This window comes from Peromyscus maniculatus, chromosome 3 (assembly GCF_049852395.1).
Source record: "Peromyscus maniculatus bairdii isolate BWxNUB_F1_BW_parent chromosome 3, HU_Pman_BW_mat_3.1, whole genome shotgun sequence".
Lineage (NCBI taxonomy): Eukaryota > Metazoa > Chordata > Mammalia > Rodentia > Cricetidae > Peromyscus > Peromyscus maniculatus.
This window is the reverse complement of record NC_134854.1, coordinates 80,202,907-80,221,171: the sequence shown is the minus strand read 5'-3', so window position 1 is coordinate 80,221,171 and position 18,265 is coordinate 80,202,907. Positions and strand designations below refer to the sequence as shown.

The 18,265-nt window shown below is 38.4% G+C and overlaps 2 protein-coding genes across 2 annotated transcripts; both read right to left on the bottom strand.

The window, feature by feature from the left end:
- Positions 1-2,702: 2,702 nt before the first annotated feature.
- LOC143272163 (vomeronasal type-1 receptor 90-like) lies at positions 2,703-3,695 on the bottom strand. Its single transcript, XM_076566057.1, has one exon. The coding sequence runs from the start codon at positions 3,585-3,587 to the stop codon at positions 2,703-2,705; it is 885 nt and encodes a 294-aa protein (XP_076422172.1). The 5' UTR covers positions 3,588-3,695.
- An 11,179-nt stretch (positions 3,696-14,874) lies between these two features.
- On the bottom strand, positions 14,875-16,039 carry LOC143272162 (vomeronasal type-1 receptor 90-like). Its single transcript, XM_076566056.1, has one exon. It carries the CDS (start codon positions 16,037-16,039, stop codon positions 15,122-15,124), a length of 918 nt encoding a protein of 305 aa, XP_076422171.1. The 3' UTR covers positions 14,875-15,121.
- Between the last annotated feature and the right edge of the window lie 2,226 nt (positions 16,040-18,265).

The following is an 18,265-nucleotide window of genomic DNA, read 5'->3' as shown; positions in this document are numbered from 1 at the left end:
CCAAACTGAGTCCAATGTGTTGATCCACATCATACCATGTGCTATAGTTGACCACACATTCGGTACAGTTTATCCAAGCCTGAAAAGCTTCCCCAGGCTGCAGATTCTTTCCCATGAACTGTATAACTGCCTTAACCCCAGCCTGGATGATCATCTCTGTATAATTTCCTGTGAAATTTACTTCACTCCTTTCCTGTATCACAGAAATCACCACTAATCTAGGAACACAGAACATGAAGATCAGATAGAAGAAAAAGACTAGTATTACAAGGAGTAATTATATGGAGGAGGACATGACATGTGCATTCCATAAAGCATGACCTTGGGACACAGGCATTTCTGCCTTGGCCCTCTAGAGGGGACCCGAAGGGGAACACACAGAGGGTTGATGGTCCACAATCTTGGGTCCACTTTTCTCCAATCTCTGCTGGCAGCATGTTTATATGCAGTCCCTGGCACACCTACACATCTAATTGAACTCAAAGAATTCAAGTGGGGGGCAATCTAAAGCCTTCACCCCTACAGATTAGAGTTCATGGTACTGAAAGGTAACATGGACACTACAAAAGGAGAAAAGTAAAAAGCAACCCAGCTGCAGACCCTTCAATCTACAATGGTGTCCTGCCTGTAAGATATGCTAGTACAATAATGGCACAAACTTGTGAGTATAACCGACCAATATCTGATTTGATTTAAAGCATGGAATTCGTACTGGACACTGCTTGCATGGTGAAGAATCTGAGTCTAAATAAGCCAAAGAACAAAGGAGAAAATCAAATACTAGTGTTGTACTAAAAGAATGTAGCAATAAAATGACTCCAAATGACACTCTGCTGGGCTCATAGATCTGTGTCCTGAGCAGCCATCATCAGAGAGGCTTCTTCCAGAAGCAGATGAGAACAAACACAGAGACCCACAGCCGGAAAATGTGCAAAGAGTGAGAGACCTTGAAAACCTCAGCCCTATACTGGATCTCTCTATCAAATTCTTCCCCTCAGGGCCCAGAGGATTCTTTGGAAGTAGTGGTAGAAAGATTGGAAGAGCCAGAGTAGATGGAGAACACCAAGAAAACAAGGTCTTGTAAACAAAGCACAACAGACACTCGTGGAAACTCAGAGACTATGGCAGGATGCACAGGTCTGAACCAGATGGGCTCCTGGATAGACAGAAGTGGATACATGCCCCCATCCCAAACCCGGAAGCTGTCTCCATTTGATAGCCACTGGCAGGTGAAACATTAGTTTTCACCGATAAGTCCCACTGGGGAAACAAACCACTCTTAAGGGAAGGCCTCCTGCCCAGCAGCAGATTGTCAACACCAAATGAACTCAATGGAATCTACAGGCCCTTTGCATTTACATATACATATACATATACATATACATATACATATACATATACATATACATATACATATACATATACACATTATATTATGACTTCTGCTTTTGTGTTTTTATGACATTCCTATGTGTGAATTTCTGTTTCTATATCTATATGTGATTCTTGTGCTTTTTCTTTGGCTCTTTTCTTCGGTTTCTTTTGTCTTACTCTGATTTTTTTATGTTTGTTTTATCTTGTTGTTTATTTTATTATTATTGCTCAGATGCTTGGTTTTTTTCTAAGGAGAGGCAGAAATCTGGTTGAGAGGAGGAGAGGAAGAACTGAGAGGGGGAGGGGAGCAGGAAACCCTAATTAGAATATATTATAAGAAAAATAATCTTTTTTCAATAAAAGAAAAACACAGCATTGAAATGGTGGAATCTGGTGGTGAACAGTTCTAATGCCAGAGCTGGGGAGACAGAGGCAGGAGAAGAACTAGAGCTACCATCTTGGTCTATTGGGTGAGCTCCAGGTTACAGTGAGAGATGCTCTCTCAAAATAAAGATGAATGGCACATGAAGAAGAAAAGGGAAGGTTGTCTCCTGGTCTCCATGTGCACATGCACACATATCCTTCATCCGTGAACATTCACATGCACACACACACTCACAAAAGCCACACTGCACATCATGTACGTATGTATAAACAATTTTTAGTACCGATGATTTTCAGTAAGTTTGGATGATATGAAGTGCAAATAAACAGGCAAATGAAATTTTCATACAAGATTATTTAAGTAACTGTGGGTAAAAATGGAATATTGAAATTCACACTATTTTTATGATCCAGAGAAACTATAATTAGGAAAGAGAATTAAAGCTACAATAGGATAGTTAAACTATTCTCGGTAGCTGAAAGTAGATTAAAATTCCTCCCTTTGAGTAAATTCGGCATCAGTGGAACAATGATGATATAAAATAAGAAGGGGGAGAGTAAGGGACTCCCTGTGGAAATGTCAACTTGTGGTGTACAATGAACCTAAAGAACTCTGCATCACTCAGCAGTAGAAATGTCATCAGAATGTACATTCATGACACCACAAACTTTAGTTAAATATAGGAAGATTCTTGGTTTGCTACTTGAACAACTTAACAGTTTAAGAAGAATCTGTGTTTTTTAAAAAAAATAATTGCGCCAAAATGACTCTTCACAACCATCTGTATATCCAGGGGGGAAAGGACCTCTTCTGACCTTTGTGGGGACCAGGACACATGCATAAAAGCTGACACAATACTCATAAACATAAATAAAAATAAATAAATCATTTTATTAAAAAATGAGATAATTTATGCTTTTTAAAAAATTTGGTGGCACACTGATTATATCTTTTTCAGAATATTGGTTATTCTGTTATCAGAACTGATTTGTACCAAAGGAGTAATTGTGGGATAGGCATTCATCACAAACTTCTGAACAGTAAGGATGACTGGGTTGTACTTCCATAACAGTACTGAGGTGGATGAGATGATGAAGTCCACCCAGTACATGACCACAAAGACAACCACCAGCAGCAAGATGGTCTGGGTGGCCCTCTTCTCAGGGGACACTCTCGGTTGGCTGATGCTGTGAAGATGCTTACATTGCCTCTGATGTCTAAACAAGATGATCACCATGTATGCACTTGTGGTCAGCATAACTCCTACAAGAAAGACATCTCTGAAGATTGTCACTGTTGAAGACAGTGCACTAATGATGTAGTTCTTGGGGAAGATTGAGCAATATTTGGTGACCTTCATCTGGTTGCTCTCACTCACATTGGTAAAAGCACCAACATAGAAGATCCACCTACTACTGAATGACAAATTGAAAGACCAGAGGTAGAAGAAAGCATAGATTGTGTATGTTTTAAGTTTATGTTTAAATTTTGCCAACAAAGAGGTCCTCGGACTGATAGTGACAGCCTGGAACACACTCAGGAGGCAGGTGATGCAGATGGAGAGGCCTCTCATCACTCTGCTCATGTAAAAAGTTGCCTTACATTTGAAGTCATTCTCAAATTTCAGTGACTCAAATATGTCTGTAAGCCAAAGGTCCCCTCCAGTGAGGACAATCACTATGTGGACGAAGGTCAGTTGGCAGGAGATCAGGTCTGTGGGTTTAGGTCTGTGCCAGAGGATTATGACAGTGTAGAAAAAAAGGAGAAACATATTGGCTAGAACTCCAAGTACAGATTGGAAATAAAGGATATTGTTTAATGTGGACATATATGCAAAGTGTATTCATCTCAGCATTGTAGTGGAAGCATATTTCATATATCTGGAAAAAAATAATATTCATCAAACTTATGATTCACTTGTCAGTATGTCTATTATCATTATTCTGTTTTACTTACCAATTTTATTAACCTCTCTTTAACTTTTGATGTTCCAGACTGGATAACATATACTTCTATATACTTCTCCATGTATCTACCTGTATATATAGCATACCAGAGATGATAAAGGCATTTAAAGTCACATCCTAATCAGAACACACACTTTGTGTGCCTGTATTGCACTTAGGTGTCATGCCTTAGAAATCCAATCCTATTGATTTACATTGCCTCATTATATAGTTAACACCTAAAACAATAGTGATGAACACAGAATATTAATCACATTTTTGCAACCAACTAAAACTTACATTGACCTGGAAAATATTCATAAAAGAAACCAAAAGAGTGAGGTAAGTAAGTTTCACGTTGTATAATTTTAATATGCTCTATTTTTATAGATACTGAAAGTTATGCTTGACTCATAATTGTAATGGAATCACAGTGAAAATTCATGATAATCCTACTATTTTAATCAGCAAAATGTTAGTCTTTGATCATATGTTCCTTTTTTTATGTCCCTTATACTATGAAGTATTACATCCCCAGAGTCCAGAATTAAAGACATAGATACATTTGGAGACATATATTGCACTTTCCACACCCTGTTAATTGTGTAATCATTAATTATAATTATAAATGATCCTAACTGTCTCCCAGGGTAGCTCCCATCCCATCACCTTTGGAACACTCTACTTCAGGATTAAAGAACTAACTCCCAGCTATCAAGAAAAACACTGCTTTTACTGTTTTTTGGTGGGGTAAATCATTAATAGTATGATTCTTTATGATTATTTTCTCTTTTCACCTTCTAACTTTTTCAGCGATCCATATTGTTATTTTACCTAACCTACCTCCTTCTTTTATATTGATGTCCCCTCCCTTTAACTTAGAACCCCCCATTTTCTCATTTTCCTGATTAGATCACTTGTGTCCTGCTACTCAGCTGTACCTTCCTCCCACCTTCTTCTATATTTACTTCCCTCCTCCCTGCTAAGGACTCAATCTTCGCCCGTTTCTCTGAAGAGATCACTTGTATGTACCCTGCCCTTCTCCTCTCTAATTCTCTGTGCCGCACCCCATCCTGGCCATGGTCCCCTTTTGCTCTGGTGTCTGTAGTTACTGCAGGCTACATACTCACATCTGAAGATGTGGAGCTAGGAGCCTCCAAGAAGAGAGAACATGCGACTAAGACAAACACTATTTTCAACACACTGGAAAAAACTTGAACTTGCCAAAGATGACCATAATGTGATCCAGTTTTGGAATTTCTGTTTTAAAAGAGATTCCTTCCCATGCAGTGGAAACCAAGACTGCAGTGTTATCAGAGGTCATCAGAATCAGACAGTGTTTACAGTTCCACTCCACAGTCTTACATTTGGTGCCTATGTTAGTTATTTGTCCTGGTTACCAGTGTCATTATTTTGTCAAATTAATACAATTCAGTACTTTAAAATTAGCTTCATGATAAAGACATAGAAAACTGCTTCACTGACTCAGATTCTTGTGAGAAAAAGGGTGCCCAATTGTATTGTCAAGCTCACTACCGTATCCCACATATACAAATTAATGCATGCCTCCATGTATAGAAATAATGCAGAAGTTAGTGAATAAGACCACCCTATCACATTCCCATGAATATGATACCATAAATCACACATTTTATATTTACATGATTTTTGCTCTTGAAAAGCTTGATCCAGTAAAGGTATAGACTCGTCCCAATTGCCAGAGACAAACATCTGATTCTCCCACCAATATACTTCTACAGTAGCTGTACTGTGATGCTCTGTGTTTATAAAAGCTCCGGGATACAAGCTGGAGAGATAGCTCAGTGGGTCAGAGTATGTTTACTCTTGTAAATGACCTGGGTTAGATTCCCAGCCATGACATGGAAGCTCATAACCATCTTTAACTCTAGTTCTAGGTAGCCATTGTCCTCTATGACCCAGGCATGCAAGTGGCATACAGACATATATGCAGACAAAACACTCATATATGGAGAATAAAATAAATAAATCTTAAATAATAAATCTTAAATAAATAAAAGCTCCAGCTTAACACTTTATTCAAGCCTTGGTCTTCAAACTGAAAGATTTAGAGTTCAATTCTAATTTTAAAATTGAAAGTGGACAAACCATATCTGTAAAATTTTTCATTAATTATACATCTGTAATTTATCAATATAGCACATGTATTATAGGTAATATAAAAAGTTGATAACATAACGTAAAAGGTAGTAATCTAAAATGTTTTTTCCTTAGCCCAATGGTATAGTCAACAATATTTCATATCTATTGATTTGTCAATGTTTATAACTTACAGAAAATGATGCATCTCCTAATCCATCATGTGGCATCTTCCTCTGGAGCTCACCTAGCTGAGACCTAACCAGAAAAGACCATAGCTACCATGGCTACTAACTGAGTTGTTAACATACACATGGATTGGAAAAATTATTTGTTTGATTTGAAAAAAAATTGCAGTGCTAAGGCATTTCATATCAATTTAAGTTACAGTATTTAGTTTAAAGTACTAAAACCCAAAGTGTACCCATAAACATTCATAATATGGAGAAGCCATCACTATTAAATTGACCCAGACCTAAAGTTCAAGCAACCTTCAGGAAGCTGTTTGAAGAGATGTGCATCAATAGAAACCTAGAGCTGCTTCATGCATAGCTCTACAGTATTCTGAGAAAAATCACTTTACTCCTTCATTATCACAATGTTTGATTTGAAACGGTCTTGTGTGTGAATTTATGGTGAGCTTTGTATTCTTCTTGTGGAGATTTAATAACATAATGAACATAGAAATATACTCCATAAAAAGAATCATTTTCATTTTCACTTTTACCATAGTTAGTAAGTAATGACCAAAAGGCAGCAGGACCGCTCAGAGAGAACACAGAGTGATTGTGTGACTTTCAGGTGACAAGATACATGGTGTTGGCTGGTGCACGGTCCACTGTCAGCAATATTAATAAGTCTTCAGGAATCTAAGAAGGTGCAGACCTTAGCCACTCAAATTAGGTCCATGAAATCTTTATGAAATACATAATACCAGCAGGAATAAATAGTGATTATTTTTTAATAAGGTATTAGTTCTTCGCTATTACCTGATACACAAATAATTTTAATGCATAACTTATTCTTTGGAAATTAGTTTAGCACAGGTCAAACTGGAAACCCACAGACACTGACTAGAACATTACATTCTCACAGTTATGAGCCAGTTTCCCTGAGATGAAGCAGCAGCAGCAGCAGAACGTCACTGCCGAGCCTGTGGGGAAGCAGTCACACCACAGCTGGATCACACGTCACACGGTGTAAGTCTGGGAAAGATATGAAAATGTTCAATCTAAGTGTGTGTGTGTGTGTGTGTGTGTGTGAGAGAGAGAGAGAGAGAGAGAGAGAGAGAGACAGAGACAGAGACAGAGACAGAGACAGAGACAGAGACTGACAAAGAGAAACAGAGAGAGACATAGTCAGAGACAGAGAAACAGACAGACAGAGAGAGAGTGAGAGAGACAGACAGAGAAAATGACTAGACTAATGGGCCTAAGACTAGATCAATAGCATAGTGTGTGCTGGGGCTGCTAACTTGAATACATGTACAGCACTTGAATGAAAATCTGAGAGTTATACCACATATGCTCATGAAATAAATGAACTTGAAGAAAAATGGAGAGTATGTCTCTGTTTCTGGGTGACTTGATCAAATCCATGAAGTTGCTGCCCAGTGCTTGAGTGCAAACTTTCAATGTGAATTACTCAAAACAAATTGAAATTTCTGTAATTCTTGCAGATGTAAACTCATGCTTCTATCGTTTGTTTTTTGTGGTGTTGATAATCAGTGGCCAGTGACTAATGACATTTACTGGCATAGTTTGTGCCATTTTTTAAAAGACGATTTTAAAATTTTATGTTATCTGATTTCCATTTTAATTTTGTTGTATTCATGTGTGTGTGTGTGTGTGTGTGTGTGTGTGTGTGTGAGAGAGAGAGAGAGAGAGAGAGAGAGAGAGAGAGAGAGAGAGAGAGAGAGAGAGAGAGAGAGAGAGAATCTAAACCTGTAGTTCAGGTTCCATCAAACTCACAATGCTCCTGTCTTAGCCTCCAAAGTGCTGGGATCACAGGTGTGTGCCACCACACCTGCCTTCATTCTCCATTTGAGTCTCCTGTATGCATTAGTAAATGAGATCCCAACAAAGTAAAAATGGACTCATGGGACTTGGCAGCTAAACTTAAATTGACTTGGCATGTTTTATTAATGCATATTTATAGGCAATTGTATTTTGTAACTAGTAGGGATTTTGATACTATTCAAGAATTGAAATTAGTTTTTCATTGCCAATGAAAAGCTTACTCAATATTATATCAATGTCAATGTTACAAAGTTCAATTTATAAACTTGAAATATTAAAACTTAATTTATTTTAATTAAAACATTTAATATCAAACTGAAAATTTTCCACTTTACATTTTTGTAAGGATAACTTTACAAGGATTTAGTAAATAACTGAGGTAAGATTTTCAGATTTTTTTTTTTTTTTTTTTTTTTGGTTTTTCGAGACAGGGTTTCTCTGCGTAGCTTTGAGCCTTTCCTGGAGCTCACTTGGTAGCCCAGGCTGGCCTCGAACTCACAGAGATCCGCCTGGCTCTGCCTCCCGAGTGCTGGGATTAAAGGCGTGCGCCACCACCGCCCGGCAATTTTCAGATATTTTTAAATACCCAGAAAAGATATACTTTTTAGAAATCACTGCAATAGAATAAAAAAATATGTAAAACTTTTAAAAACTTATTTATACATTCAAAAGTAAATAAGTTGAAATTTTTTCTCAGAATTCCTAAGTATATGCAAATTTAACAGAACAGAAAATTACTGATAAACTCTAAATTAGTTAACATTTGTTGTATATTTCTGGCTTAAGTTTCATATGAATAAATGTATAGATAGTTAACATGAGAAAAGTAGTAAGATGACAAAAAAAATATCATTTCAATGTAATTTAGTATTATAAATGTAGTCCAGCAAACAAATAAGTGTGGGTTCTCTGTTTTACTCTCTAAGTTTTTTTTAGGTATTTTATGACAGGAATGTAAGACTAACACAGTTGGCATTAGATAGATGGAACCACATTTTTAGAATTTTTAGAATATGCACTCAGGAAAATAACTAGTCTGATATAAGCTTAAAATATTCTACTTGGGGCTACTTTTTACATATGTACTAGTGAACAGTCATTGCAAAAAATGAAGGATTTCATGACATTTTCATTCAATGTATAATATTCACCCTACTAGCCTTTCCTGTCTCTATCCGCACATCGGTTAGTCCATGTCTTCTTTCCAAGAGCCCCACATACTGTCACATATATTATATTTAGCGGTCAATGTAGCTGAAGTTTTCCTGGTCCTGCCTGGCCCATGGTCAGGTCAAATCTTTCTCACCTACCAGTCCTGCAGCCAGTCGGACCCAAGCAAACACAAAGAGACTTACATTACTTATAGACTGTATGGCTGTGGCAGGCTTCTTCCTATCTAGCTCTTATATCTTAAATTAACCCATTTCTATAAATCCATACCTTGACACATGGCTCGTGGCTTTCCGATATCTTACCATGTTGCTTCTCACAGTGGCGGCATGGTCTCCGGACTCAGCCTTCTACTTCCCAGAATTCTCTTCTCCCCTTGTCCCACCTATCCTATACTTCCTGCCTGGCTACTGGCCAATCAGTGTTTTGTTTATCAATCATACAGAGCAACATATTCACAGCATAGCAGGTCATAGTGAGTTAAATCTATGTTCTTTTACAGATCATTACACTAATATTTTATGTCTACAGGCATCTGTAGTGTGTGCTTCTGACACAGCAGGGCTCAAAAGTAAAGTTCTAAGCAGAGAACTCTCTACTCATTTTATTACAGAAAATCCTGTTTCATTCTAACACTTAACAGCTCTCACTATTAATGAAGAAAGAAGCAAACACTCACCTGGCCAGGCCTATGATAAACATCAGTGTAGAATGAGGCCTTTAGAAGCAGTTATAAGGAAGAAATATCATCGGCTTATCTCTCTCTAGACCGGTAATTATCGTGTCCTCTGTAGAGGGCACTTCTGACCTTGAGGTTGTTAGAAAGATGTACCATCAAATGGGAAAGTGAACTTCCTAATTCCAGGAGAACAGTGGAGTGGGAACAGCTGAGCTCTGGGTTTCCCTTGTGTGAGCTACTCTCCCCAGGCCATATCTGTCTGTGTGGATGAGCTGATCCCAGTCCTTGTGGACAAAACAAAAGGAAAATTAATAATGTCCATTTAAAAGAAGTAGAAAAACATTTTCACTTCCCCAAGGTATCCTTCCTGCTTCCAAAACATTCCTGATAGCCTCCATACTTACTTGATAGTGGCTTCAGGGTCTCACCTGGAAATTATCAGCATTTTTGCTAAAATTAGAAAATGTCCAACCAGCCACATAACCTTCGACCTACACTCTGTCCTGCCTATGGGATGTGCTGAGGTAAGGGTGGCCTAGAGATCGAGGGAGTGGCAAACCAATGACTGGTCAAGCCTAAAACCCATGGCAGGAGAATAAGCCCACCCCTGACACTGCTGTAATCATCAGAACCCACAGGCTAGTTGACCCAGAGACCTAGGATAGAACCAAACACGACTGGAAAAAAATGTCAATGTAATGATGCCTAACGTTATTCTGCTATACACATAGATTGGTGCCTAGCCCAATAGTCATCAGAGAAGTTTCCCCTAGTAACTGATGGAAACAGATGCAGACCCACAGCTAAACATTAAGCTAAAATAAAGAAGAAAAGCAAAGGAAACTTCTATAGCTAAAACTTGTGCTTTTCTTATTCAAAGGGAAATATTCAAAAATTTTCTATGATAACTAAAATAAACCCCAAAGCAGAGATTTTGCAGTTGCTAGACAGGGACTAATATATGAAACACACAAAAGATGATCTAAATCATACCAGAGCTGTGGTGGTTTAAATGAGATATTACCCAGAGTCTTGGGCATTTGAACACTTAGTTTCCAGTTGATGTTGCTGTATGGTGTGAAGCATTCATCTATTTATTCTTTACTATTAAAAATTTGGAAGTCAGATATTGGGGTAAGAACCTGAATGGTCTCTCTCTCTCTCTCTCTCTCTCTCTCTCTCTCTCTCTCTCTCTCTCTCTCTCTCTCTCTCCCTCTCACTCCTAGATGTCAACATGCTGAGACTCTCTCTAACTCCAGTCCTACTACTGCCTGTGTCTTTCTATGTGCTCTTGGTCTTACAAAATCTCTATGTCTAATTTTGGTCAGCTAGTAGCTAGTTCTACCCTCTGATTCAAAGCAAACTTCATTGTCAGTCTCAGGAGCATCAGAATGTGATCAAATTATCCCACAACATTTCCCCTTATAGTCTAAATAAAAATAGAAGGTTTTAACTCTAACACAATATAACTATATACAATAAGAATAATTAGTGGGTAAGAATTACATTCACAATGTCCAGTCCATTTGCATTTGGCAAAACCAGAAAAAGTACTCCATTTCTCACCTATGCCGGTGAGTCCAAAGTTTTGTACCTAATTTACTTTCTATCCTAACTTGTATTACCACCACAAAACTATTTTTTTTACCTCAAAACATTTTCTTAGAGAAACAATTTAATTATGTCACTCAAACTTATACACTTTACAACACTTTTGTGAGTTTCGCTTTTGAATTTGTTAACAAGGAACACTGTAACTATAACTATCTAGTCTTCAACTCCTTTAGAGACACAAGGAAGATATAATATTACCTGAGTAAACAGGAAGTGCCGAGCAAACAACCTCTAAAATATAGAAATGACAAAGCATTTGGCTGCCTGGACAGGCACCTAAGGTTCCTCTGCAACAAAGGGTGCCCTTAAGATTTCATTATGCCTGGACAACAAGAAACAGTATAAAAAAAATGATGCCCACATCCCCATGACAGCCATAACTTCTAATAGATGTGTGATTACAGAATCAGCCTTTTCAGAACTCAAAGATGTTGTCCATTGAAATGCAGAATATGTATCTATGGTGTGGTGTACATTTTTACTTTTTGAGATTCCGCAAAATGTAACACATCCATTTGCCAAATTCATTTCCTTGTGTACCCTTTTGTTACTACCTGCAGGTAGTGGAGTTTCTTGAATTATTTAAGTCCTTATCACCCTGTAAGGTTTGAAATAAATTCTTGAGTTATCAATGTAATCGTGGGCTGTAGCCAGTTAATATCTGCCAGCGATTTTTAAAAATCGTTAAGAGTTCATAATTGAGCTCTCCTGATTTGTACTTTCTGTGGCTGAATTTTTGTAAACCTATTTTATATCATGGGTAATTAATTAATAGAATCTCTTCTTTGTAATTTTCAGGAACAATTTATAATCACCACCAAGGCAAAATTTTCTTTACCTCTTTAAACACTTTTACTAAGGTATCTGAGTCTGAATCAGCTAATACGATATCACCCATCTAAGGGTAAGTTATAGATTGAGGAAGTTTTTTTAAGAATTATTTTCAATGGTTGTTGTACAAAATATTGACACAAGGTAGGGCTGCTTAACATCCATTGTGGAACAATTTTCCACTGATATCTTTTTACAGGCTGGGAATTACTATAAGTAAGCACAGTGAAGGCAATTTTTCTCTATCTTGTTTTTGCAAAGGTATAGTTTTTTTTAAAAAAAGCAGTAGATTCTTCTCAAATTTCCTCTGTTTCTGTGTGAATATTTTCTTAGTTTCATTTATAGGTCTTTCTAAAGATTGTATCTTATCAGCCAATTTTTCATAGTTGACTCCAAAATCAAACACATTTTTTAAGGATAAAGCATGAATTACCAAAGTGATAATGATTATCATTGACCTCATGTCAATATCAGGTAGGTTTTTATCCCTTCATTTAATTTTTTTTTTCATTTTGAAGCCGTTCAATATGGAACCATACAGAGAACTAACTCCCTGTATCATAATATTGTTCCCCATTATTAACATGTGGAAAAAATTAAAAAAAAATAAAATAATTCCCCCTTAGAACTTCCCGAGGGTCTCTCCAGATCTGATGATGATGACAATGAGATGTGAGGCTGGCTGTCACTGTGGTGCATGGCCGGGCTCTGTGGTGCACGGCTTGGCTGAGGACAGCTGCAGCCGTTTGCCCGTAGTTAGGTGTTTAGAACGTGTGGTGATGACAATCGTAGTAAAAGACCAAGAAGGTATCAAGGCAGCCAGTCTGGTGCGGCAGCAGCCTGAAGAGGGCACACAGGGGAAGCCATCCACCCACAGGGAGGAGTCAACTACCTGAAAAGTGGACACAGGGAGATGTATGGAAGAAGCCTGCATGGAAGGAAGCGAGAGCATGGGGACTGCCTGAAGGACAGAGCCAGCTGGCAGTGGGCAGCTAACTCCTATGGCATTTGGTGCCCAGCCACCTGTGGAGTATGGGGCCAGGGACAGCAGCAGTTGGAGGCCACTGTAGATAACCTACAATGGGAAAACCCCAGATTTACACAGAGGGCATCGGGGAAGGCCGGAAAAGCCAGCCATAGTGACACCTGCAGCAGCTGCAAAGCCAGTGGACATGTGACCCTATGCCCCACATTGGGTGCCAGATAGAGCATTCGTCTAATTATTCTTGTTAATAAGAATTCAGGAGTTAGAGATCAGAGTAAGAAGCTGAATGATGAGAAAAGCAGTGGGAAAACTGACCACTGAACTACCCTTTCTCTTGTTTTTTGATCCAAAAAAGCCAAGATTTTTCTCTAAGTCCCAGTCTACTACTTCCTGTGTATCCCTATCTGTGCTTAGTTCTCCAAAACTTCTATGGCTAATTTTTGATCAGCTAGTAGCTACTTCTGCCCTCTGAATCAAAGTAAACTTCATTGCCAGTTTCAGGAATATCAGAATGCAAACAAAATATCCCACAAAAGTGGGGATGATTAAGAGGTATGACCTTGATGAAGGAAATATGTCACCGGAGGCAGGCTTTGAGAGTTTAAAGACTTCTGCTATTTCCAGTTCTCTCTGCTTCATGCTTGTGTTTCAAGATGTAAACTCTCAACTTTCTGCTCCTGACACCATGTCTGTAACTTGCTGCCATGCCATGATGGACTCTGGACCCTGTGAATCCATACACCTAAATAAACTCTTCCTTTCCTTAAAAAAATAGGAAGAAAAAAATAAGAAAAATGTCACCTTCTCCAAACACCCTTTGGTAAAGTAATCTTTCTTACAGATGGCACAGACATGAGATGATATAACTGTATTATCAGCAGATAGCAGACTGGGGGCTACTGATGTACTCAGCTGATAGAGTGCACTCCTTGAAAGTATTGTGTATGTCGAATACCATGAAAATATCAGACTTTCAAATTATAGGCAAAAGAGAGTCAAGAATCCCAAGTTGGTGGCAAAGACAAGACTTTCAACAAGGTCATAAAAGAAAATTTTTCCAAACTGAGGAAAGACATACCCACAAAAATACATGAGATGCACACACAGAACTAGTAAAAGACAAGACAAGAAAAGAAAATTTCCAACAGACCCACAGCCAGGCCTACAGTGGAAGATCCCAGACTCTGAGAAGGAAGTGTGGTCCTACCCAGTACCATGATGGACTGAGTGGGACAAGGAGACCCACACTCAAGCTCAGGGCACTTTGTCCTGGATTCCAAGGAGAAAACATATGTCTGTCTGATGCTTTGCAGTGCTGGGCAGATGGGCACTATTATAGTGAGGAAATGAATGGTGTGGTATGGGGGAAGAGAGACAGAATAGTTCATGTACTATAGACAGAGGTAATCTAAATGATGAAAGAGTTAAGGATCAGATAAATGTGAGTGGCTTATTTCCACCAAGGTCATGGTGATGTCTGGGCCTGGGCAGCTAAGGGGCCCATATATATGTTCATGGCCCTGATGAAGACACAGTCTGAGATGAGGTTCATGACTCCTGATGCCATCAAAGGCTGAGATGATAGGACTGTACAGACTTGATGATAGGACTTGTACAGACATTTATGACATAAAATAAAAGGGAGCAAGTAAGAGAATTCCTGTGGAAACAACAACTTCTGGTGTACAATGAAGTTTATAGTACTTGGCAGCAAAAATGTCACAAGAGTGTACACAAGTAATACCACACATTTTATTCCAATCATATGAAGAATCATGCTTTGCTACTTGAACTATTAAACAGTTTAAGAAGAATCTGTTTTTAGGGGAAAAAATATTGGTGTTGTACCAGCATGACTCCTTACAACTATATAAATGTCCAGTGCAAGGGGGCAGGGCCAATGACCTCCTCCGACCTCTGTTGGAATGAGGAATTCACACATACATGCATGCTGGCACTACACTCATACATATAAATTGGTTTTTTGAATGAAGAGAAAATTTAACCTTTTTTAAAAATCTGGTGGCGCATTGCCTGCAAGTTTTTCAGCATATTGATTATTCTGTTATCAGAACTGATTTGTACCAAAGGAATAATTGTAGGATAGACATTCATCACAAACTTCTGAAGAGTTAAGATGACTGGGTTGTATGTCCATAACAGGACTGAGGTGGATGAAATGATGAAGTCCACCCAGTACATGACCACAAAGAAAACCACCAGCAGCAAGATGGTCTGGGTGGCCCTCTTCTCAGGGGATGCTCTCAGGTGGCTGATGCTGTGAAGATGCTTGCATTGCCTCTGATGTCTGAACAAGATGATCACCATGTATGCACTTGTGGTCAACATAACTCCTACAAGAAAGACATCTCTGGAGACTGTAACTGTTAAAATAAGTGCCCTGGTGATGTAGTTCATGGGGAAGAGTGAGCAGGATTCAGTGACCTTCATCTGGTTGCTCTCACTCACATTGGTAAAAGCACCAACATAGAAGATCCACCTACTACTGAAAGACAAATTGAAAGACCAGAGGTAGAAGAAAGCATACATCATGTATGTTTTTAGTTTATGCTTAAATTTTGCCAACAATGAGGTACTGGGACTGATAGTGACAGCCTGGAACACACTTAGGAGGCAGGTGATGCAGATGGAGAGGCCTCTCATCACTCTGTTCATGTAAAAAGTTGCCTTACATTTGAAGTCATTCTCAAAGTTCAGGTACTCAAATATGTGTGTAAGCCAAATATCCCCTCCAATGATGACCATTATTATGTGGATGAAGGTCAGTTGACAGGAGATCAGGTCCATGGGCTTAGGTCTGTGACACAGGATTATGAAAGTGTAGAAAAAAAGGAGAAACATATTGGCTATGACTCCAAGTCCAGATTGGAAATAAAGTATATTCTTTAATGAGGACATACGTGGAAAGTGCATTCTTCTTAACATCATAGTGGAAGCATATTTCATATATGTGGAAAAAATAATAGCGTATGCATCAAACTTGTGATTCACTGGTCAATATGTCTATACCATCATTCTGTTTTACCTACTTATTCTTTATTAACCTGTCTCTTTAACTTTTGATGTTCCAGACTGGATATCATATATTTCTATATATTTCTCCATGTATCTACCTGTATATATAGCATACTAGAGATAATAAAGGCATTCAAAGTTGCATCCTATACAGAATGCACACTTTGTGTGCCTATATTGCACCTGGGCCTTATGCCTTAGAAAACTAATCCTATTGATTTAAATTGCCTTGTTTTATAGTTAACACCTAAAACAATAGTGAGGAACATAGAATATTAATCTTATCTGTACAACTAAATAAAAATTATGTTGATCTGGGAAAAAATCACAAAAGAAATCCAAAAGAGTGAGGTGAGTCAGCGTCATATTTCATAATTTCAATAAGCTCTATTTTGCAACTAGGCCATGTTTTGATTCGTAATTCTAGTGGAATTACAGTGATAATTCATGATAATATCACTGTTTTAATCCACAAAATGTCTATCTCAATTCATCTATTTTTATGTTTACTTTTCCATGGAACCTTACATCCCCATTATCTGGTATTGAAAATATAGATACAGTTGGAGGCCATTATTGCACTTTCCACACCCTATTAATTGTAACCATTATGTTTATAAATGTCCCTAGATGTCTCTCAGCTTACTTCCCATCCTGTTTAAAACTTTTGAGAACTTTACCTCAGGTTTAAAGAACTAACTCCCAGCTATAAAGACAAACACTATTTTTCTTTCCTTGTGGTGGAGGTGGTGGGTAGTAAATGGTTAACAGTATGAAATCATTATAGCTTTTCCAGCCATCCATATTGCTATTTACCTACCTCCCACCACCGAAGGAGCCACCTTCCTGTTTTTCCATTTTCCCTATCAGATCCATTGTACCCTGCAATTACCCTTACTTTTCTCCTGCATTCTTCTGGATTTACCTCCTTCTCCCTCCCTAGTGAGCTCCCATTTCCCCACATACACTCTCAGATCTCTTGTATCCTACCATTGTCTTTTACCCTCTTCCCCGCCCCTACAAGGCGCTCCCTTTTCCCATTTCCCTGATCAGACTACTTGTACCCTTCTATGACTTGTCCCCTCTCCATTGTTCCCTACCAACCCACCCCTATCCTGGCAAGGTTACTCTGCTTTCTGTAGTTGCTACAGGCTATGTAACCTGAAGATGTGGAGCTAGGAGCCTCCAAGAAGAGAAAACATGTGACTAAGACAAACACTATTTTCAACACACTGGAAAAAACTTGAACTTGCCAAAGATGACCATTTAGTGATCCAGTTTTGGAATTTCTGTTTTAAAAGTGATTCCTTCCCATGCAGTGGAAACCAAGGCCCCAGTGTTATCAGAGGTCATCAGCACCAGACAGTTTTTGCAGTTCCACTCCACAATCTCACCTTTGATGCCTATGTTAGTTATTTGTCCTGGTTACCAGTGTCATTATTTTGTCAAATTACTATAATTCAGTGCTTTAAAATTAGTTTCGTGATTTAAAAAAAAAGAAAGAAAACTGATACAGTGACTCAGATTCTTGTGAGAAAAAGAGTGCCCAATTGTATTTTCAAGTTCACTCATATATTTCACATTTATAGTTGCATGCACGCATATATGTATAGAAATAGTACAGGAGTTAGTGGCTGATGACCCTCTAAAAGCTCCTTATGAATACGAGACAATAAACCACATTTGGTATCACGCCAATTTTGCCCTTTAAAAGCTTAACCTAGTAAAGGAATAGATTCATCCCAATGGCCAGAGCCAAACATCTGATTTCCCCACCAGCGTGTACTTACAGCAGCTGCACCATGATGTTGCTGGGAATCTAATTCAGATTCTTTGCAAGAGTAAAACGAGTTCGGAACCACTGAGACATCTCTCCTGGATTAGATTCCCAGCAATGACAAGGTGGCTCATAACCCTCTGTAACGCTCATTCCAGAGAATCCATTGCCCTCTCGGACCAGGCATGAAAGTGGAGCACAGACATATGTTCATACAAAGCACTCATACATGGAAAATAAAATAAACCTTTTTAAACTTTCATTCCTCTCTCATGCATTACATCCGGACTGCAGTTTCCCCTCTTTCCTTCCCTCTCGTCCTCCCAGTCCCT

Excerpts from the sequence above, each read along its gene's own strand:
- LOC143272163 (XM_076566057.1), bottom strand. The coding sequence starts at position 3,587 with ATGTCCACATTAAACAATATCCTTTATTTCCAATCTGTACTTGGAGTT.
- LOC143272162 (XM_076566056.1), bottom strand. The coding sequence starts at position 16,039 with ATGTCCTCATTAAAGAATATACTTTATTTCCAATCTGGACTTGGAGTC.